Raw genomic sequence first — 23,856 nt, forward strand, 5'->3', positions numbered from 1 at the left:
TATAACTTTGAATCTTCTTTGAAATATTTAACCCGAGTTGCATTCATCCTTTTGTGTGTTATAGGACGGAAGTGATACTTGATCCTTTTCTTTTCTTTCAATATCAAGTTTTCAAAGCACCACTTACTGAAAACTCTAATGCTTTCTTTATTGCATTCTTGGTGATTTCATCAAATGATCAGCAGACTGGGTTGGAGAGATGGGTCAGGGGTGAAGAGCACTTGCTGCTCTTCCAGAAGACCAGAGTTTAGTTTCCAGAACCCAAAGGGTGGCTAACAATCATCTGTAATCTTCTCACCTGGCCTTTAAGGGCACCAGGCATATACATAGTGCAGAGACATTCATATAAGCAAAATACGCACACACATATAATAAGCCCTTAAAAAGTTATTTTGGAAACGCTCCATAGCCATGGTGGCCCTGACTTACGTCTAGCTCCACAATCATATATGCATACTCTTATATAAGTGTTTTAGCATTTTGATTAATATGCCCGTGTAATAAATTTGAAGTCAGAAAACCTGATATTTCTGGATTTGTTTCTTAGTCAAGATTATTTTTGTTGCTTGAGTTCTTTTTTATTTCCCCTTGAATTTTAGGATTTTTTTTTCTTTCTTAATTTGAGGAAAAAAAGAAATCCCAAACCAGAGGAAAATTAGCTATTCTGCAGATTATTAGAGTAGTACAATGTTGCAACTGATTATTTCTTCTAATCAATGAACATTATAAGTTTTTCTGGCTTCCATCTGTACCCAGGAGGTGGGGCTGTTCTGCAGACCTCTGTGCACCCTTCTGAGGGAGAGCTTGCCTCTAGGGAGTGCTTTGACCCTTGGAATCAGGAGACATCACCATTTTCTCTCCAGTGACTCTCTAAGGCAGGACCAGCCAGGAGCACACAGGCCACAGAAGAAACAGAGAAGCTAAGACAGCGTTCTTCCTGCCTCCATCTGCACCAAGGAGGTGGGGCTATTCCACAGCCCTCTGTATACTGGTCTTGCAAGGAGAGAGATGATCTCCAAAAAGTGCTGACACAGCCTTACAGACCCACAGGAGGAACAAGCTCCAGCCAGAGACAGCAAGAACATCGAAAACCAGAGATTACCAGATGGTGAAAAGCAAACACAAGAATCATACCAACAGAAACCAAGACTACTTGGCATCATCATAACCCAGTACTCCCACCACAGCAAGGCCTGGACTCACCAACACACAGGAAAAGCAAGATTTGGATTTAAAAATCATATCTCATGATGCTGGTAGAGGATTTTAAGAAGGACATAAATACCTCCCTTAAAGAAATATAGGAGACAACAGCTAAATAGGTAGAAGCCCTTGAAGAGGAAACACAATAATCTCTTAAGAATTACAGGAAAACACAACCAAACAGGTGAAGGAATTGAACAAAACAATCCAGGATGAGAAAATGGAAGTAGAAACAATAAAGAAATCACAAAGGGAGACAACACTGGAGATAGAAAACCTAGGAAAGAAGTCAGGAGCCATGGATGCAAGCATCACCAACAGAATACAAGAGATAAAAGAGAATCTTAGGTGCAGGAGATACCATAGAAAACATTGACACAACAGTCAAAGAAAATGCAAAATGCAAAAAGCGCCTAATCTAAAACATCCAGGAAATCCAGGACACAATGAGTAGACCAAACCTAAGGATAGTAACTGTAGAAGACAGTGAAGATTTCCAACTTAAAGGGCCAGCATATATCTTCAACAAAATTATAGAAGAAAACTTCCCTAACCTAAAGAAAGAGATGCCCATGAACATACAAGAAGACTACAGAACTCCAAATAGTTTGGACCAGAAAAGAAATTCATCCTGTCACATAATAATCAAAACACGAGATGCACAAAACAAAGAAAGAATATTAAAAGCAGTAAGGGAAAAAGGTCAAACATCATATAAAGGTAGATCTATCAGAATTACACCAGACTTCTTACCAGACTCTATGAAAGCCAGAAGATCCTGGGCAGATGTCATACAGACCCTAAGAAAACACAAATGCCAGCCCAGGCTACTATACTTGGCAAAACTCTCAATTACCATAGATGGAGAAACTAAGGTATCCAATGACAAAATCAAATTTATACAATATCATTCCACAAATCCAGCCCTTCAAAGGATAATAAATGGAAAAAACTCCAACGCAAGTAGGGAAACAATACCCTAGAAAAAGCAATAAAGTAATCTTTCAACAAATCTAAAGGAAGAAAGCCACATGAACAAAATTCCAAATCTAACAAGAAAAATAACAGGAAACAACAATTACTTTTCCTTTAATATCAATGGACTCAATTCCCCAATAAAAAGACATAGACTAACAGACTGGCTATGTAATCCAGACCCAACATTTTGCTGCATTCAGGAAACCCATCTCAGGGACAAAGACAGATACTACTGCACAGTTAAAGGCCGGAAAACAATTTCCAAGCAAATGGTCCCAAGAAACAAGCTGGAGTAGCCATTTTGATATCGAAAAAATTGACTTTCAACCTAAAGTTATCAAAAAAGATAAGGAGGAGCATTTCATACTTACCAATGGTAAAATCTACCAAGATGAACTCTCAGTTCGGAACATCGATGCTCCAAATGCAAGGGCATCCACATTCATAAAAGAAACTTTACTAAAGACCGAAGATAAAGAAAGATCTCAGAACATGGAAAGATCTCCCATGCTCATGGATTGGCAGGATTAATATAGTAAAAAATGGCCAACTTGTGGAAAGCAATCTACTGATTCAATGCAATCCCCATCAAAATTCCAACTCAATTCTTCACAGAAATTGCAAATTCATTACATATGTGGAATAACATAAAACCTAGGATAGCAAAAACTATTCTCAACAATAAAAGAACCTCTGGTGGAATCACCATGCCTGACCTCAAGCTGTACTACAGAGCGAATGTGATAAAAACTGCATGGTACTGGTACAGCGACAGACAGGTAGATCATTGGAATAGAATTGAAGACCCAGAAATGAACCCAAACACCTTTGGTCACTTGATCTTTGACAAAGGAGCTAAAATGATCCAGTAGAAAAAAGACAGAAGTTTCAACAAATGCTGCTGGCTTATCTGGTGGTTAGCATGTAGAAGAATGCAAATTGACCCATTCTTATCTCCTTGTATAATGCTCAGGTCTAAGTGGATCAAGGAACTCCACATAAAACCAGATACACTGAAACTAACAGAAAAGAAAGTGGGTAAGAGCCACGAGCACATGGTCAGAGGGGAAAATTTCCTGAACAGAACACCAATAGCTTATGCTCTAAGACCAAGAATTGACAAAAGGGTTCTCATAAAATTGCAAAGCTTCTTTAAAGCAAAGGGCACTGTGAATAGGACAAAATGGCAATCAACAGATCTTTACCAATCCTTTATCCAATCGAGGGCTAATATCCAATATATACAAAGAACTCAAGAAGGTAGACTACAGAGAACCAAATAAGCCTATTAAAAAGTGGGGTACGGAGCTAAACAAAGAATTTTCTTTGTTTTTTTTAAAGATATCAAATTATCTGTATTTGCAGATGATATATAATACATAAGAGAACCCACAAATTCCTTCAGAAAACAACCATAAACAAATTTCAGCAAATTGACAGCAACAAAGAATTTTCAACTGAGGAATACTGAATGGCTGAGAAGCACCCAAAGAAATGTTCAACAACCTTAGTAATCAGGGAAATGCAAATCAAAACAACCCTGAGATTCCACCTCACAACAATCTGAATGGCTCAGGTCAAAACCTCAGGTGACAGCACATGTTGGAGAGGATGTGGAGAAAGAGGAACACTCCTCCATTGTTGGTGAGATTGCAAGCTGTTACAACAACTCTGGAAATCAGTTTGGCAATTCCTCAGAAAATTGGACATAGTACTACCTGAGGACCCAGCTATACCACTCCTGGGCAATACTCAGAAGATGCTCTAACACGTAATAAGGACACATGCTCCACTATGTTCATAGCAGCCTTATTTATAATAGCCAGAAGCTAGAAAGAACCCAGATGTCCCCCAAAAGAAGAATGGATACAGAAAATGCGGTACATTTACACAATGGAGTACTACTGAGCTATTAAAAACAGTAACATCATGAAATTCTTAGGCAAATGGAGGGATCTGGAGAATATCATCCTGAGTGTGGTAACCCAATCACAAAAGAACACACATGATTTAATCCAGAAGCTCGGAATATCCAAGATACAATTTACAACCACATGAAAATCAAGAAGCAGGAAGAACAAAGTGTGGATACTTCGATCCTTCTTAGAAGGGGGAAAAATTACCCATGGAAGGAGTTCAGAGACAAAGTATGGAGCAGAGATGGAGGGAAGGACCACTCAGAGCTTTTACACCTGGGGATCCATCCCACATACAGTCACTAAACCCAGACACAATTGTAAATGCCAACAAGTGCTCACTGACAGGAGCCTGATATGACTGTCTCCTGAGAGGCTCTCCTAGTGCCTAAAAAATACAGAAGTGGATGCTCACAGCCATCCATTGGACTGAACACAGGGTCCCCAGTGGAGGAGCTAGAAAAAGGACCAAGGAGCTTAAGGGGTTTGCAGCCCCATAGAAGGAACAAGATGAACTAACCAGTATCCCCAGAGCTCCCAGGGACTAAACCCTCAACCACAGAGTAACATGGAGGAACTCATGGCTCCAGCTGCATATGTAGCTGAGGTTGGCCTAGTCAGTCATTAATGAGAGGAGAGGCCTTTGGTCCTGTGAAGGCTCTATGCCCCAGTGTGGGGGGAATGCCAGGGCCAGGAAGTGGGAGTGAGTAGGTCGGTGAGCAGGGGGAAGTGGGAGGGGATAGTGGGTTTTTGGAGGGGAAGGGGGATAACATTTGAAATGTAAGTAAAATATCTAGTAAAAAATATTTTCCATTGTGCCTTCTTTATTTTCTTTCACAGATTTCTTTCACTATTTTCAGTATACATCTTTAATTTTTTATGCTTAGGTTAATTTTTTTGTTTACACTGTGAATGGCATTCTTTTCTCTTTTAGAGAGTTTACTTTAGCTGGATATGATAACACACAACTACAAACAGCAACCAGAGGGCAGAGGTAGAAGGATAATGAATCCTGGCTCTTCAATGTACTTCAGTGAGCAAATATGTTACTGAATTTCTTTACTAATATCTTAACTCGATCACATTGTCCTTTTTCTCCCAGATTTTCTTTTTGTTGGATTGAATGGGAAAAATATTCTCAGCATTCCCCTTTACAGTGTGATATATGTTTCCTATCGGTCTCACAATTCCCTCCTCACTCACGGACAGGAAACATGCAATTCATTCACCATGATCTGAGGTCAAACTCTAATGACTGTCAGTTCAGTCACCATGGAGGACATACAAACCTTTCTAATCCCTGACTTACTCTGGTGAATACAATATATTTTTATTGTTGTTTTAAAAGCTAAGGACATACTTAAGTATTAGTAAGCCAGTAATTATCATATTTACATACTAAATAAATTATGTTCTCTGACCTGAACCCCATTAACAAACTAGTATGTTTTCTATGAATAAATGGAAAAAGAAAACAGGCTAAGTTAATCATAAAATACAGGACCTCTTTGAGAACTTGGTTGATGGCCCTACCTAATAAAAGACCTTCAGTGACTTGCAGGTCTGTAACAAACCCCTGACCTTTCCCTTGGAAATGCACTTAAGGTTGATAAGGTGGAGAAATTGCTCACATTCCTGTGCTCCAGTTTTGCCTGTTAGTGTATTCATTAAGCATGGCATCAGGTGAATTTTACAAGTGTCTCAGGGAGTCTTCTTATATTTCAAAGGACGAACTTATAGTCATGAGATACCAATGATAGCACAATCCTTCATAACTTCAACAGACTTCCACAGAGGAACTATTTTGAATACTCTGTCAAAAAAACTTGTAGATTTCCAAGTCAGTTGCTGGGGTTTTATTATATTCCTATGATGCAGTTAGGGTTTCCTCATTTTGGGGGCTCCTTTTGTATCTGTATTGCTATTTGGTTGTTTTTTTGTTTTTGTTTTTAATTTATTACGTATTTTCCTCAATGACATTTCCAATGCTATCCCAAAAGTCCCCCATACCCCCCCCCACTTCCCTACCCACCCATTCTCATTTTTTTGGCTCTGGCGTTCCCCTGTACTGGGGCATATAAAGTTTGTGTGTCCGATGGGCTTCTCTTTCCAGTGATGGCCGACTAGGCCATCTTTTGATACATATGTAGCTAGAGTCAAGAGCTCCGGGGTACTGGTTAGTTCATAATGTTGTTGCACCTATAGGGTTGCAGATCTCTTTAGCTCCTTGGATATTTTCTCTAGCTCCTCCATTGGGGGCCCTGTGATCCATCCAATAGCTGACTGTGAGCATTCACTTCTGTGTTTGCTAGGCCCCTGCCTAGTCTCACAAGAGACAGCTATATATGGGTCCTTTCAGCAAAATCTTGCTAGTGTATGCAGTGGTGTCAGAGTTTGGAAGCTGATTATGGGGTGGATCCCTAGATAAGGCAGTCTCTAGATGGTCCATCCTTTCGTCTCAGCTCCAAACTTTGTCTCTGTAACTCCTTCCATTGGTGTTTTGTTCCCAATTCTAAGAAGGGGCACAGTGTCCACACTTTGGTCTTCATTCTTCTAGAGTTTCATGCATTTGGCAAATTGTATCTTATATCTTGGGTATAAAAGTAGTCAATTTGCCCAAGTATAATAGCTGGCTTCAGAAGGGGAAGAATATCCCCCAGGGATATGGCTTTAGAAGCACTGATAGGGATAAGCAAATAGAAACATATACTGACACACAAAGTGTGTAGTACATACACTCTGGGTCTAGAGCTATGCAGTATAACATGGCAGTTTGATGGCTGGTGTGAGTAACATCAATAGCTACCAGTGTTTACCAGGTACAAAAGATTCTGGGTATTTGCAGTACCCAAGCAGGATGCTCTCCTCCACAATAGCACATCTGTGCTAAGCATTGCATGTGCAAGTAAATAAGGGCTAGGACAGGAAATGGTAGGGGCCACAGTTTGGGCAAGTGGCACTCAGCTATGGAATCTGGTTTGAGTACACATATGACAGTAGGGAGTTATTTACACCGACTACAGTACTGGTGCCATACATATGCCTAGTAACAACAACTGAGGGCTTATGCCTCTGAGGCTAAGGGAGATGGCCACAGATATACTCAGAGTAGCAAAAATCTAAGCCAGAGCAGGGAGCAGGGCTAGCCCCACAAGCAGGTACACAAAACAAGCCTAATAATTTCAACTTCAAAACCCTCCTAGCAAGTAATTCTGTATTTTGGACATGCTTACCCAAAGAAATCTCCCAAAGAAAATGGCAAAAGACAAAAAATATCTTTTAAAAACCTTGCAAAAAATCACATGAAACTCAAGAAGAAGGAAGACCAAAGTGTGGATACTTCGTTCCTTCTTAGAATGGGGAACAAAATACTGATGGAAAGAGTTACAGAGACAAAGTTTGGAGCTAAGATGGAAGAAAGACCATCCAGAGACTGTCCCACCTGGGGATCCATCCCATATACAACCACCAAACCCAGGCACTATTGCATATGCCAGAAAGATTTTGCTGACAGGACCCTGACATAGCTCTCTTTTGAGTCTATGCCAATGCCTGGCAAATACAGAAGTGGATGTTCACAGTCATCTATTGGATGGAAAACAAGGCCCCTAATGAAGGAGCTAGAAAAAGTATCCAAGGAGCTAAAGGGGTCTGCATCCCTATAGGAGGAACAACGATATGAACTAACCAGTACCCCCAGAGCTTGTGTCTCTAGTTACATAGGTAGCAGAGGATGGCCTAGTCAGCCATCAATGGGAGGAGAGGCTCTTGGTCTTGGAAGATCATATGCCCCAGTACAGGGGAATGCCAGAGCCAGGAAGTGGGAATGGGTGGGTTGGGGAGCAGGGCGGGGAGAGGGTATAGGGGGCTTTGGGGATAGCATTTGAAATGTAAATGAAGAAAATATCTAATAATAAATAAATAATAAATAAATAAATAAATAAATAAATAAACCTTGCGAAATATCCATGTACTAGAAAGTTTAGGAAAGACAAACTCTTAAAAAATAATAGGTCTTGCCCAACACCCGCAAGGGCCCACACGGGACTCCCCACGGGATCCTAAGACCTCTGGTGAGTGGAACACAGCGCCTGCCCCAATCCAATCGCGCAGAACCTGAGACTCCGGTACATAGGGAAGCAGGCTACTCGGGCCTGATCTGGGGCACAAGCCCCTTCCGCTCGACTCGAGCCCCGGGCTACCTTGCCAGCTGAGTCGCCTGACACCCGCAAGGGCCCACACAGGATTCCACACGAGATCCTAAGACCTCTAGTGAGTGGAACACAACTTCTGCCAGGAGTCTGGTTCGAACACCAGATATCTGGGTACCTGCCCTGCAAGAAGAGAGCTTGCCTGCAGAGAATACTCTGCCCACTGAAACTAAGGAGAGTGCTACCCTCCAGGTCTGCTTATAGAGGCTAACAGAGTCACCTGAAGAACAAGCTCTTAACAGTGACAACTAAAACAGCTAGCTTCAGAGATTACCAGATGGCGAAAGGCAAACGTAAGAATCCTACTAACAGAAATCAAGACCACTCACCATCATCAGAATGCAGCACTCCCACCCCACCTAGTCCTGGGCACCCCAACACAACCGAAAATCTAGACCCAGATTTAAAAACATTTCTCATGATGATGATAGAGGACATCAAGAAGGACTTTCATAAGTCACTTAAAGAATTACAGGAGAGCACTGCTAAAGAGTTACAGGCCCTTAAAGAAAAGCAAGAAAACACAGCCAAACAGGTAGAAATCATTAAAGAAAAACAGGAAAACACATCCAAACAGGTGATGGAAATGAACAAAACCATACTAGAACTAAAAGGGGAAGTAGACACAATAAAGAAAACCCAAAGCGAGGCAACGCTGGAGATAGAAACCCTAGGAAAGAGATCTGGAACCATAGATGCGAGCATCAGCAACAGAATACAAGAAATGGAAGAGAGAATCTCAGGTGCAGAAGATTCCATAGAGAACATCGACACAACAGTCAAAGAAAATACAAAATGCAAAAGGATCCTAACTCAAAACATCCAGGTAATCCAGGACACAATGAGAAGACCAAACCTACGGATAATAGGAATTGATGAGAATGAAGATTTTCAACTTAAAGGGCCAGCTAATATCTTCAACAAAATAATAGAAGAAAACTTCCCAAACATAAAAAAAGAGATGCCCATGATCATACAAGAAGCCTACAGAATCCAAATAGACTGGACCAGAAAAGAAATTCCTCCCGACACATAATAATCAGAACAACAAATGCACTAAATAAAGATAGAATATTAAAAGCAGTAAGGGAGAAAGGTCAAGTAACATATAAAGGAAGGCCTATCAGAATTGCACCACACTTTTCACCAGAGACTATGAAAGCCAGAAGAGCCTGGACAGATGTTATACAGACACTAAGAGAACACAAATGCCAGCCCAGGTTACTATACCCGGCCAAACTCTCAATTACCATAGATGGAGAAACCAAAGTATTCCACGACAAAAACAAATTCACACAATATCTTTCCACGAATCCAGCCCTTCAAAGGATAATAACAGAAAAGAAGCAATACAAGGACGGAAATCACGCCCTAGAAAAACCAAGAAAGTAATCATTCAACAAACCAAAAAGAAGACAGCCACAAGAACAGAATGCCAACTCTAACAACAAAAATAACAGGAAGCAACAATTACTTTTCCTTAATATCTCTTACTATCAATGGACTCAATTCCCCAATAAAAAGACATAGACTAACAGACTGGCTACACAAACAGGACCAAACATTCTGCTGCTTACAGGAAACCCATCTCAGGGAAAAAGACAGACACTACCTCAGAGTGAAAGGCTGGAAAACAATTTTCCAAGCAAATGGACTGAAGAAACAGGCTGGAGTAGCCATTTTAATATCGGATAAAATCGACTTCCAACCCAAAGTTATCAAAAAAGACAAGGAGGGACACTTCATACTCATCAAAGGTAAAATCCTCCAAGAGGAACTCTCAATTCTGAATATCTACGCACCAAATGCAAGGGCAGCCACATTCATTAGAGACACTTTAGTAAAGCTCAAAGCATACTTTGCACCTCACACAATAATAGTGGGAGACTTCAACACACCACTTTCTTCAAACGACAGATCGTGGAAACAGAAACTAAACAGGGACACAGTGAAACTAACAGAAGTTATGAAACAAATGGACCTGACAGATATCTACAGAACATTTTATCCTAAAACAAAAGGATATACCTTCTTCTCAGCACCTCACGGAACCTTCTCCAAAATTGACCATATAATTGGTCACAAAACAGGCCTCAATAGATACAAAAATATTGAAATTGTCCCATGTATCCTATCAGACCACCATGGCCTAAGACTGATCTTCAATAACAACATAAATAATGGAAAGCCAACATTCACGTGGAAACTGAATAACACTCTTCTCAATGATACCTTGGTCAAGGAAGGAATAAAGAAAGAAATTAAAGACTTTTTAGAGTTTAATGAAAATGAAGCCACAACGTACCCAAACCTATGGGACACAATGAAAGCATTTCTAAGAGGGAAACTCATAGCTCTGAGTGCCTCCAAGAAGAAACGGGAGACAGCACATACTAGCAGCTTGACAACACATCTAAAAGCCCTAGAAAAAAAGGAAGCAAATTCACCCAAGAGAAGTAGACGGCAGGAAATAATCAAACTCAGGGGCGAAATCAACCAAGTGGAAACAAGAAGAACTATTCAAAGAATTAACCAAACGAGGAGTTGGTTCTTTGAGAAAATCAACAAGATAGATAAACCCTTAGCTAGACTCACTAAAGGGCACAGGGACAAAATCCTAATTAACAAAATCAGAAATGAAAAGGGAGACATAACAACAGATCCTGAAGAAATCCAAAACACCATCAGATCCTTCTACAAAAGGCTATACTCAACAAAACTGGAAAACCTGGACGAAATGGACAAATTTCTGGACAGATACCAGGTACCAAAGTTGAATCAGGATCAAGTTGATCATCTAAACAGTCCCATATCACCTAAAGAAATAGAAGCAGTTATTAATAGTCTCCCAACCAAAAAAAGCCCAGGACCAGATGGGTTTAGTGCAGAGTTCTATCAGACCTTCAAAGAAGATCTAATTCCAATTCTGCACAAACTATTTCACAAAATAGAAGTAGAAGGGACTCTACCCAACTCATTTTATGAAGCCACTATTACTCTGATACCTAAACCACAGAAAGACCCAACAAAGATAGAGAACTTCAGACCAATTTCTCTTATGAATATCGATGCAAAAATCCTCAATAAAATTCTCGCTAACCAAATCCAAGAACACATTAAAGCAATCATCCATCCTGACCAAGTAGGTTTTATTCCAGGGATGCAGGGATGGTTTAATATACGAAAATCCATCAATGTAATCCATTATATAAACAAACTCAAAGACAAAAACCACATGATCATCTCGTTAGATGCAGAAAAAGCATTTGACAAGATCCAACACCCATTCATGATAAAAGTGTTGGAAAGATCAGGAATTCAAGGCCCATACCTAAACATGATAAAAGCAATCTACAGCAAACCAGTAGCCAACATCAAAGTAAATGGAGAGAAGCTGGAAGCAATCCCACTAAAATCAGGGACTAGACAAGGCTGCCCACTTTCTCCCTACCTTTTCAACATAGTACTTGAAGTATTAGCCAGAGCAATTGGACAACAAAAGGAGATCAAGGGGATACAAATTGGAAAAGAGGAAGTCAAAATATCACTTTTTGCAGATGATATGATAGTATATATAAGTGACCCTAAAAATTCTACCAGAGAACTCCTAAACCTGATAAACAGCTTCGGTGAAGTAGCTGGATATAAAATAAACTCAAACAAGTCAATGGCCTTTCTCTATACAAAGAATAAACAGGCTGAGAAAGAAATTAGGGAAACAACACCCTTCTCAATAGTCACAAATAATATAAAATATCTTGGCGTGACTCTAACTAAGGAAGTGAAAGATCTGTATGATAAAAACTTCAAATCTCTGGAGAAAGAAATTAAGGAAGATCTCAGAAGATGGAAAGATCTCCCATGCTCATGGATTGGCAGGATCAACATTGTAAAAATGGCTATCTTGCCAAAAGCAATCTACAGATTCAATGCAATCCCCATCAAAATTCCAACTCAATTCTTCAACGAATTGGAAGGAGCAATTTGCAAATTTGTCTGGAATAACAAAAAACCTAGGATAGCAAAAAGTCTTCTCAAGGATAAAAGAACCTCAGGCGGAATCACCATGCCAGACCTAAAGCTTTACTACAGAGCAATTGTGATAAAAACTGCATGGTACTGGTATAGAGACAGACAAGTAGACCAATGGAATAGAATTGAAGACCCAGAAATGAACCCACACACCTATGGTCACTTGATCTTCGACAAGGGAGCTAAAACCATCCAGTGGAAGAAAGACAGCATTTTCAACAATTGGTGCTGGCACAACTGGTTGTTATCATGTAGAAGAATGCGAATCGATCCATACTTATCTCCTTGTACTAAGGTCAAATCTAAGTGGATCAAGGAACTTCACATAAAACCAGAGACACTGAAACTTATAGAGGAGAAAGTGGGGAAAAGCCTTGAAGATATGGGCACAGGGGAAAAATTCCTGAACAGAACAGCAATGGCTTGTGGTGTAAGATCGAGAATTGATAAATGGGACCTAATGAAACTCCAAAGTTTCTGCAAGGCAAAAGACACCATCAGTAAGACAAAAAGACCACCAACAGATTGGGAAAGGATCTTTACCTATCCTAAATCAGATAGGGGACTAATATCCAACATATATAAAGAACTCAAGAAGGTGGACTTCAGAAAATCAAATAACCCCATTAAAAAATGGGGCTCGGGCTGGAGAGATGGCTCAGTGGGTAAGAGCACCCGACTGCTCTTCCGAAGGTCCAGAGTTCAAATCCCAGCAACCACATGGTGGCTCACAACCATCCGCAACAACATCTGACTCCCTCTTCTGGAGTGTCTGAAGACAGCTACAGTGTACTTACATATATTAATAAAATAAATCTTTAAAAAAAAAATGGGGCTCAGAACTGAACAAAGAATTCTCACCTGAGGAATACCGAATGGCAGAGAAGCACCTGAAAAAATGTTCACCATCCTTAATCATCAGGGAAATGCAAATCAAAACAACCCTGAGATTCCACCTCACACCAGTCAGAATGGCCAAGATCAAAAATTCAGGTGACAGCAGATGCTGGCGTGGATGTGGAGAAAGAGGAACAGTCCTCCATTGTTGGTGGGAGTGCAGGCTTGTACAACCACTCTGGAAATCAGTCTGGCGGTTCCTCAGAAAACTGGACATAGTACTACCGGAGGATCCAGCAATACCTCTCCTGGGCATATATCCAGAAGATGCCCCAACGGGTAAGAAGGACACATGCTCCACTATGTTCATAGCAGCCTTATTTATAATAGCCAGAAGCTGGAAAGAACCTAGATGCCCCTCAACAGAGGAATGGATACAGAAAATGTGGTACATCTACACAATGGAGTACTACTCAGCTATTAAAAAGAATGAATTTATGAAATTCCTAGCCAAATGGATGGACCTGGAGGGCATCATCCTGAGTGAGGTAACACATTCACAAAGAAACTCACACAATATGTACTCACTGATAAGTGGATATTAGCCCCAAACCTAGGATACCCAAGATATAAGATATAATTTGCTAAACACATGAAACTCAAGAAGAATGAAGACTGAAGTGTGGACACTATGCCCCTCCTTAGATTTGGGAACAAAACACCCATGGAAGGAGTTACAGAGACAAAGTTTGGAGCTGAGATGAAAGGATGGACCATGTAGAGACTGCCATATCCAGGGATCCACCCCATAATCAGCATCCAAACGCTGACACCATTGCATACACTAGCAAGATTTTATTGAAAGGACCCAGATGTAGCTGTCTCTTGTGAGACTATGCCGGGGCCTAGCAAACACAGAAGTGGATGCTCACAGTCAGCTAATGGATGGATCACAGGGCTCCCAATGGAGGAGCTAGAGAAAGTAGCCAAGGAGCTAAAGGTATCTGCAACCCTATAGGTGGAACAACATTATGAACTAACCAGTACCCCGGAGCTCTTGACTCTAGCTGCATATATATCAAAAGATGGCCTAGTCGGCCATCACTGGAAAGAGAGGCCCATTGGACTTGCAAACTTTATATGCCCCAGTACAGGGGAACACCAGGGCCAAAAAGGGGGAGTGGGTGGGCAGGGGAGTGGGGGTGGGTGGATATGGGGGACTTTTGGTATAGCATTGGAAATGTAAATGAGCTAAATACCTAATAAAAAATGGAAAAAAAATAATAAATAAATAGATAGATAGATAGATAAATAAATAAATAAATAAATAAAGGGTAGCCTGAAACACTGTCAAAACAGTGTTGTTTTCTACATGTATTTTTATGACCTTTAGTCTCAGAATAAAAAAAACCTATTTGACAATAATTCACCAACTTATGATTATCATCTTATTTTCAAAAATGTAAATGCTCACCCTTTCTAACAACTTTTGAAGCTTTAGTGTCTTCTCTTCGCGTAGCTTTTCCCTTAACTGTTGAGCTTTCATGTGTTTTTCTTCATATTTCTTTTTAGATTCTGCGATTGTCCTAATAATACACAAAAATGAACAAGAAACATGTATTCACGTGACAAGGCTAAAACCAGGGATCTGTGGACTACAAACTTTTCAATGTATACAAGATCATTTCTCCTTAGTGCTTGTCATTTTTGATAGATATGGAATGTCCTGACAGAAGATGCCAAAGACAGAATCAAGATTTCTTACTATCAATCGTTTCAAGTGAAGTTTCAAATGTCAGACCTTTTACGAGAAGGTGATGAAAGTTTTTCATGCATGTGAATTCCATGCCCTGGAAGTCTGGCAGGCTCCTCTTCTACAATATCTCCCCAGGATGTATTTTGACGCCATGATTCACGAGCTGACAGGGGACAATGAAATAAAATGAGAAAACAGTTATTTAGCCATGTTTTTCTTTAAAGCTAACTTTAGAGAATTTTCTCAATATACATGTATGCATATTTATGTGGGCACTGGAGGACAATTTTGGGTGTCATCCTCAGAAACCCTGTCCACTTTCTTTGACACTGGATCTCTCATTGGCCTAGAGGTCACCAATTAGGCTATACTGCCTAGCCAGAAAGCCCCCAGAGATAAACCTGGTTCCACTTCCCAGTGCTGGGGAAATAAGCACACATAACCATGGCTGGCATATGCACTTTGGGTTTGGGGACTACTTCCAGTCCTCATGCTTATAAGGCAAGCACTCTACTGACCGAGCGATCTCCAAGACTTTTAAAAGCATTTCTACCTCAAATAACTGCATATAAGATGATCTACTATCTCCCACTATGCCTATAAACCAAATATTCAAAGACATTATACACACAATACCTTCATAATCTGCGAGAACATCATTCCAGTCCAGAGACACACCACAGAAAGATAGACTCCCACTGCCCATACTGGCCTAGAATGTAATAAAACACACACACACACCAAAAACCAAACAAACAAACTTATTTTTGCACATAACATTATAAGCTAAAAAATGAACTATGTATAATATTCTCCTATCAAGTTCTAATAAACTTTACCGAACCAAACAAACAAAAGCAAAACTACTCATATATAGTTGTAATTTCCAAGTTAAAATACTCAGTCTTTGTATTTTAAGAGTTCAGTAGCCATTCACAGGAACCAATGAATTATATTTCAAAACAAGTAAACTAGTCTTACACAAAGCATACACTGGAATTAAAAGTTATTTGGTAGTTACTAATAGAAAGAAATTAAATATAAAACTTATGGTTGTTTTATTCTCCTCCATTAACACATGTACCCTAAGTACTTAGCAACAAAGCAATTCATCATTCTCTATTCATTAGTAGAACAAGCCAAGAATAATACTTTCTTCAGCCCCTAGAAATTACAATCTGAAGAATATTGGGTTCTTCCTTTCTGATAGACACAATTTCTTAATTTGTAAAATGACAATGGCAAACTTTTCTACTTATCAACTGCATCACATATGAAAATATTTTGTAATCAGTAATGCTAAAAGAAAGATTTGCTACTGCTCATTATCTAAACCACAACAAATTTTACTATTACTCAAGATTCAAAAACACTAGAAAGCTCACAGAAAAGTCACTGTCGTTGTCAGTCTCGATGTTAATGTCATTGTTTTCTTCAGCTTCAATTTCTCTGGTTAATTGTTCTTCTTCAGCAATAGCACTGGCGATGGCTTCTTCATTGGCCTTTTCTAGACGATCTGCTAGCTCTTCTTTTTTAGCGAGAACTTCTGCCATAGACTTTATTTTTTTTAAAAAAAGGGGTAGAATCATGAAACATTAATATTATCTTTCTTTCTACGCTGTTCATAAACTAGCTACACACACACACACACACACACACACACACACACACACACACCTAGAATCAGTAAAACTGGATGGAATACAGGTTCAAGCATTTGTTAGCAATATGACTTACAAGGTGCATGAAACCAAGGGCTTAACTACTGCTCCATGAAATCCAACAACAATCCATGTCTAACCTTCTTTATAAGACTGTTTTATATGACAAACTGTCATTACAGATAACATCCATGAAGAAGTGCAAATTTCACCTGAATGCCCAAATTAAAAGCAGATGCGAATCAAATATTTTCCTTAAAAATGAAACAGGAATACTATACTACAATAGAAGCATAATAAGCATGTAGGCTAGACATAATTTTTTTTATTTTTGAAGATGGTTTTGTAACCTAAAGATATTTTATAATTAAATAATTTACCTAAGAATTATCCATTAATAAATCCAATGTAACCCAAGTTTATCCTATAAACCCTAAAGCACCAAATAAAATAACGAAGACTTATGCTTAATAAACCAACAAAAGATGTAAAACAGAATTTTAAAAAGCAACAATGTACACACAAGTCAAAGGGAAAATGAATACTAAGCTGAAAATTGTAAAGAAATCATATTACATGTAAATAGTCTAAATATCACCAATTAACCAGAAGAAAACGTCAAACTAGATCATAACCAATACCCAACTGTGTTTCTCATAAGAAACTTAAAAATACAGATTACAAGAATTTAAGAGTAAATAAATAATAAAGAATGATTGAGAAGGGCTGTACAAAGGAAAGTTAACGGGGAAATTATGTAATTATATTTTCATTTAAAACAAATAGAAAGAATGAGATAGTCATATGAAAGCCAGATTTCAGAGCAAAAACTATCACTAGGAACAAAGATGTTCACTTCATAAAGAAACATATCTTCATGAATTCAAGTCTCTTACAAAACTAATGAACTTAAAGAATTTCAAACTACATGAGACAAAGCCTAAGCTGTAAAATAAAAGAGAACTAAGAACAAAAACTGTGTAACTTCTTTAGAAAACACCCTGACAGTTCTTTAAATGGTTAAGCATGCAGTATATATGGTCCATCAGATTTACAAGTCCTATATATGTATACAGAAGAAATAAAAACATATATAGACACAAAACTTGTATGCAGATACTTAAGCAGAGTTACTCGGAATAGCTAATAGCCAACAACAAAAACAGCCTAAATGTACAACTGTAGAATACAAAAGTACAGTATTGCATATTCATACAATAGAATATTATTTTGTCATAAAAATTAGTAAATACTTAAAATAGTCTAGTACTGTATTCTATTGCTCTGATGTCCAAAACAGGCAAAACACAGACAGAGAAGGCAAGTTAGAAGGCAATTTAGAAGGCCAGGAATGATACTCAGTTTCTCTTTAGGGGAATGGTGTGCTATCATCTATTATAGTAATGGATAAATAATTCTGTAAATGTGTTTTAAGAACATGTCATTCTCAACGGATTTAGATGGGTCTATTTAAATGGATAAATTATGTTCTTTAAATTACAACTCAATCAACTCTAACCAAACAACTGAGAGATCTGTATAAAAAACTACAAATCTCTGAAAAAGAAATCGAAGACCTCAGAAGATGGAAAGATGTCCCATGCTCATGGATTGGTAAGATTAATATAGTAAAAGTGGCCATCTTGTCAAAGGAAACCTATAGATTCAAAGCAATTCCCATCAAAATTCCAACACAATTCTTCACAGACATGGACAGAACAATTCTCAACTTCATATGGAAAAACAAAGAAACCAGGATAGCCAAAACAATTCTCAACAATAAAAGAACTTCCAGGGGAATCCCCATCCCTAACTTCAATGCAATAGTGGTAAAACCCATATGGTGTTGGTACAGAAACGGACAGGTCAATAAATGGAATAGAATGGAAGACCTAGAAGTAAACAACACCTGTGGACAGATGATCTTTGACAAAGATGCCAAAATCATACAGTGGGAAAAAAGGAAGCATCTTCAATATATGGTGCTGGTCTAACTGGCGGTCTGTATGTAGAATGAAAACTGGTCCATATTTATCACCTTCCACAGAGCTAAAGTCCAAGTGGATCAAGGTCAGTAACATAAGCCAGATACACTGAACCTAATAGAAGAGAATGTGGCAAAGAGTCTCGAACTTTTCATTAAAAAATTCATAGATATATTGAGCAGTCAACACTGTCCTCTAAAATGATAAGAACAATAAGTAAGGCTACAGAAGATATGAAAATATTATCAACAAAATTGAACTAGAGATTTTTCCCAAGTAAAATGAAAACACATATTCACACAAGGACACATGCAAAGGACTAAGGATCCGGTCCAGTGGCAGAACACTTGCCTAGAATGCACAAGGCCCTGGCTTCAATCCTTGCAACAGCCATATAAAGAAGTGTACAAAAATATCCATGTGATTTTTAACCATGAGAAATAAAAACTAGAAAAGCCTTGGATATCTATAAGCAAATGAATGAACAAACATTGTGCTGTGTGTACAAAACAAGTTACTACTGAAGCTGAAAAAGCATCAATTACACATACTTCATGGATGAACCTAGAAAAAAGTATGTTGTTGAAAGGTGCCAAACAAAGAACATATGACTATTTATATAAAATTCTGAAAGACAAACTTCAACATTGAGAAAGACAGGAGAAGAGGATACAGTGGAAGAGGAAGAAGAGAAAGGCACAGCTGGAAGAAAGGTTGTGGAGAGGAATATAAGAACTTTGAGCAGCACTCACTGTGTCGAGGATCTTGGTTATAGTGATGGTTTCAAAGGTATAAGCACAATTAAAAATTCATCTTTTTGTATACATTAAATATGCAAAGACGACTAAAATCAATTATAACTCAATAAAACTACAAACTGCAAATTCTTAAACCCCAGATTATAAGTAATTTGGCACGGAATCTAGGCCTCTATAATTTTTAGACTTCCCTTCCTCATTCATTAACGGGCTCCTATCAAAACATGCAAAGAACAAGGTTGTTCCCAAGAAATATAATTAATTAGGAAGTTTAAAGACTATTGACGGGTTTCATAAATGCTTCCTAAAAGTCTGAAAGTCCTATAGAAAGTAGCTGCTATTAATGTGCCCCACAGACGTAGAAACAATACCGAAATTCCAAATGTCAAAGTGTGTGTGTGTTTGCAGAAGGTGAGTTAGCACATACATCTGCTCTGTTTCTTCATGTTCTCAAATAACTTTATGTTTCCTGAAATATAGTTTTATTTATGAAAACCTGAAGATTCAAACCTGTGCCAGAGTTTATAAAAGACAGACACACTGATTAAATCATCCATACACAACTTTGTATCAAATGGTGAGCTATAAATAATTTATAATTATTTTAAAAGACTTTTCAAGCTGCCAAATACTATAACTCCTGTGCTAGTGATAGAATTTCATATCCTCTCCCCGCCACAGCCTATGCTGAGATTTTAGTCTGGCTAGAGCTCAAGACAATCTTGTGAGTACTGTCGCACTGCTGTGAGGTCATATGTGCAGCTGCTTTGTTACATCTGGGAGAATATTGTTCTCTTGATGTTACTGACCATATCTGCCTCTTACAATTTTTCCAAGGCTCAGGGATCTCTGTGGAAAAGATTTACTTTTTAACATTAGAAAGATTCTCAATCAATTTTTGGTAATGGTTATATTAATCAGGTGAACAGAAAGAAATTTGTGTTCTATCTTATTTGAGCCAGCCCTATGACAATATCATACTGAAAAACAAAATAAAAACCGGTTTTCTCATCACTGTAAGACATCTGTTCCTCCCAACCTAAGAAACTAGATGTGGCATTAATCTAAAGCAATTCATGAGAGTGTCTTCCCATAATCAAACCACAAGAGAAACAACTTAATATGCTTTCTAGCTGCAGAAACAGAAAGCATAAATATGACAAATATTACAACTTATGTTGAAGTAATTACTTGCTTGTTCTTAATTATGTTCATTTTTTAAAAGTTCATTACTAAAAGCAGCAGCAGCAGCAACAAAAGAATAGCAGGCATCCTTTTTCATTGATGGGAATGCCAGATATTAAAGAAGAAAAAAGCTTTAAAAAATTCATGTTCTTTTCACGTCTGACTTATTTTTTAATGTGGATGGTAGGTTGCTAAAATGCAATTGATGAAATTGCATATAAACTGATTCTGAACAACTGTTATATTATCATCATCATCCTCTACAAATCAGTAAGAATTTTAAATAACTGAAAATATTATTAGAAAAATGTTTAAATGAAATGACATATAAATAAAACCTGTTCTGTAAGGCATGAGGTTATAATTCTGATGAATGATACCTAAATTTATACTTTTTAACATATTCATACAGGATTCCGATAAGTTGTTCTTACCCAGTCAGCAGCACTCACATTTGAAATGTCTGAAGGGTCCGTCATCTCAGTCACCATTCCTGTTGTCTCCGCTGGAACTCTGTCTGTTGGCAAAGCTGTGGTGTTTTGTGGAGCAACACATACTGCATCACTGTCAATAGCTGGTATTTCAGAAGTATGCACTGAACTGTCTTGACTACTACCAGAATTCTTGACATCATCCAATATACACACTGTGAACTAAAAACACATACTTTTAGAATAAGCCAGGAATGACTTTCAAATGGAACAAATATTAGATTCTGTAAGAGCTAGTTCTACTTAACCTATCAAGTGAAGGAGCACTTACCTGTCTGATCGAAAACTTCTTTGTCTCTGTCTCTGTCTCAGTCTCTGTCTCTCTCGGTCTCTCTTTCTCTGTCTCTCTGTCTCTCCTTTCTCTCTCTCTCTGTCTCACTCTCTGTCTCTCTCTCTCTGTCTCTCTCTCTCTCTCTCTGTTTGTGAAGCTCAGCAGAAGGAAAGAAACCATTCAACTACAGAAACTTTATCTGCATGCCTACTATGTGTTGAGCTTCATCTGTGGTATTCTCGGAAGTGATGTTTTACATATTGCAACATTTACTTTTAGTAAAGTGGTTTTAAATTATTTTTAAAACATTTATTTATTATGCATGTTGGCATGAGTACACATGTACACACATGTCACTGAGCTTGTATGAATGGGATTCTCTACTCCTATATGGGTTCTGAGTATTAAATTCAGGTCACTGGGCTTGGCAGCAAACACCTTTACTTGCAAGTCATCTGGCCAGGTCCAGTTAAGTTGGCTATAAATGAGCATATCTTATCTCCTACAAGGAAATCTAGTCCCATGCATAATACTGACCACTGTACACATTTAACAAAAGGCATGATGCAGTCTTTTGTGAACTATCAAATATCAAATGTGAAGAGCCAGTATCCTGAAATTATCCTAAAAACATTTCTTACTACAATTCATTTTAGGGCACTTTACTCAAAATTATCGACTTTGTCCTCTTTAAAACATAACCTTATTAATTTGGTTCCTCATCTAAGTAGGACTGAAGCTTCCACACTTCGGTCTTCCTTCTTCTTGAGTTTACTATGGTCTGTAAGTTGTATTGTGGGTATGCTGAGCTTTTCTCCTAATATCCACTAATCAGTGAGTACATACCATGTGTGTTCTTTTGTGGCTGGGTTACCTCACTCAGGATGATATTTTCTAGTTCCATCCATCTGCCTGCAAATTTCACGAAGTCATTGTTTTTAATGGGTGAGTAGTACTCCATCGTGTAAATGTACCACATTTTATGTACTCATTCCTCTGTTGAGGTATTTCTCCGTTGTCTCCAGCTTCTGGCTATTATAAATAAGGCTGCTATGAAAATAGTGGAGCAGGTGTCCTTGTTATTTGTTGGAGCATCTTTTGGGTATATGCCCAGGAGTCGTATATATGGATCTTCATGTAGTCCTATGTCCAATTTTCTGAGGAACTATCAACCTGATATCCACAGGGGTTGGACCAGCTTATAAGCACACTAGCAATGGAGAAGTATTCCTCTTTATCTACATCCTTGCCAGCATTTCCTCTCACCTGAGTTTTTGACCTTAGTCATTCAGATTGGCATGAGATGGTATCTCAGGGTTGTTTTGGTTTACATTTCCCTGATGACTAAGGATGTGGAGTTTTTCTTTGGGTGCTTCTTAGCCATTTGAGATTACTCAGGTGAGAATTATTTGTTTAGATCTGTACCCCATTTTATTTATTTATTTATTTATATATTTATTCATTTTTTATTACATATTTTCCTCAATTACATTTCCAATGCTAGCCCAAAAGTCCCCCATATTCTCCCCCCCGCCGACTCCCCTACCCACCCATTCCCACTTTTTGGCCCTGGCATTCCCCTGTACTGGGGCATATAAAGTTTGCAAGTCCAATGGGCCTTTCTTTCCAGTGATGGCCGACTAGGCCATCTTTTGATACATATGCAGCTAGAGTCAAGAGCTCCGGGGTACTGGTTAGTTCATAATGTTGTTGCACCTGCAGGGTTGCATATCTCTTTAGATCCTTGGATACTTTCTCTAGCTCCTCCATATAGGGCCCTGTGATCCATCCAATAGCTGACTGTGAGCATCCACTTATGTGTTTGCTAGGCCCCAGCCTAGTCTCACAAGAGACAGCTATATCAGGGTTCTTTCAGCAAAATCTTGCTAGTGTATGCAATGGTGTCATCGTTTGGAGGTTGATTATGAGATGGATCCCTGGATATGGCAGTTTCTAGATGGTCCATCCTTTCGTCTCAGCTCCAAACTTTGTCTCTGTAACTCCTTCCATGGGTGATTGTTTCCAATTCTAAGAAGGGGCAAAGTGTCCACACTTTGGTCTTCGTTCTTCTTCGGTTTCATGTGTTTTGCAAATTGTATCTTATATCTCGGGTATACTAAGTTTCTGGGCTAATATCCACTTATCAGTGAGTACATATCATTTGAGTTCTTTTGTGATTGTGTTACCTCACTCAGGATGATGCCCTCCAGGTCCATTCATTTGCCTAGGAATTTCATAAATTCATTGTTTTTAATAGCTGAGTAGTACTCCATTGTGTAAATGTACCACATTTTTTGTATCCATTCCTCTGTTGAGGGGCATCTGGGTTCTTTCCAGCTTCTGGCTATTATAAATAAGGCTGCTATGAACATAGTGGAGCATGTATCCTTCTTACCGGTTGGGACATCTTCTGGATATATGCCCAGGAGAGGTATTGCTGGATCCTCCCGTAGTACTATGTCCAATTTTCTGAGGAACCGCCAGACTGATTTCCAGAGTGGTTGTACAAGCTTGCAATCCCACCAACAATGGAGGAGTGTTCCTCTTTCTCCACATCCTCGACAGCATCTGC

General features: G+C 38.7%; 1 protein-coding gene across 6 annotated transcripts in view; it reads right to left on the reverse strand.

Moving 5' to 3' along the window:
• Positions 1 to 23,856, reverse strand: part of Scaper (S phase cyclin A-associated protein in the ER) — a 388,343-nt gene that overhangs the window by 293,551 nt on the left and 70,936 nt on the right. For 3 of the 6 annotated variants that reach the window (XM_030244383.1, NM_001357652.1, XM_030244384.1), the window contains 5 exons: positions 20,975 to 21,175; positions 16,319 to 16,489; positions 15,570 to 15,645; positions 14,979 to 15,096; positions 14,652 to 14,763 (listed from right to left, as the gene is read on the reverse strand). In XM_030244383.1, the coding sequence (XP_030100243.1) occupies positions 14,652 to 14,763; positions 14,979 to 15,096; positions 15,570 to 15,645; positions 16,319 to 16,489; positions 20,975 to 21,175 (678 nt within the window). Of the gene's footprint in view, positions 1 to 14,651; positions 14,764 to 14,978; positions 15,097 to 15,569; positions 15,646 to 16,318; positions 16,490 to 20,956; positions 21,176 to 23,856 lie in introns of all 6 variants that reach the window. The other 3 variants (XM_011242747.3, NM_001081341.2, XM_011242748.3) reach the window with 1 other exon arrangement.

The sequence above is a fragment of the Mus musculus genome, chromosome 9, assembly GCF_000001635.26.
Source record: "Mus musculus strain C57BL/6J chromosome 9, GRCm38.p6 C57BL/6J".
NCBI classification, from domain to species: domain Eukaryota; kingdom Metazoa; phylum Chordata; class Mammalia; order Rodentia; family Muridae; genus Mus; species Mus musculus.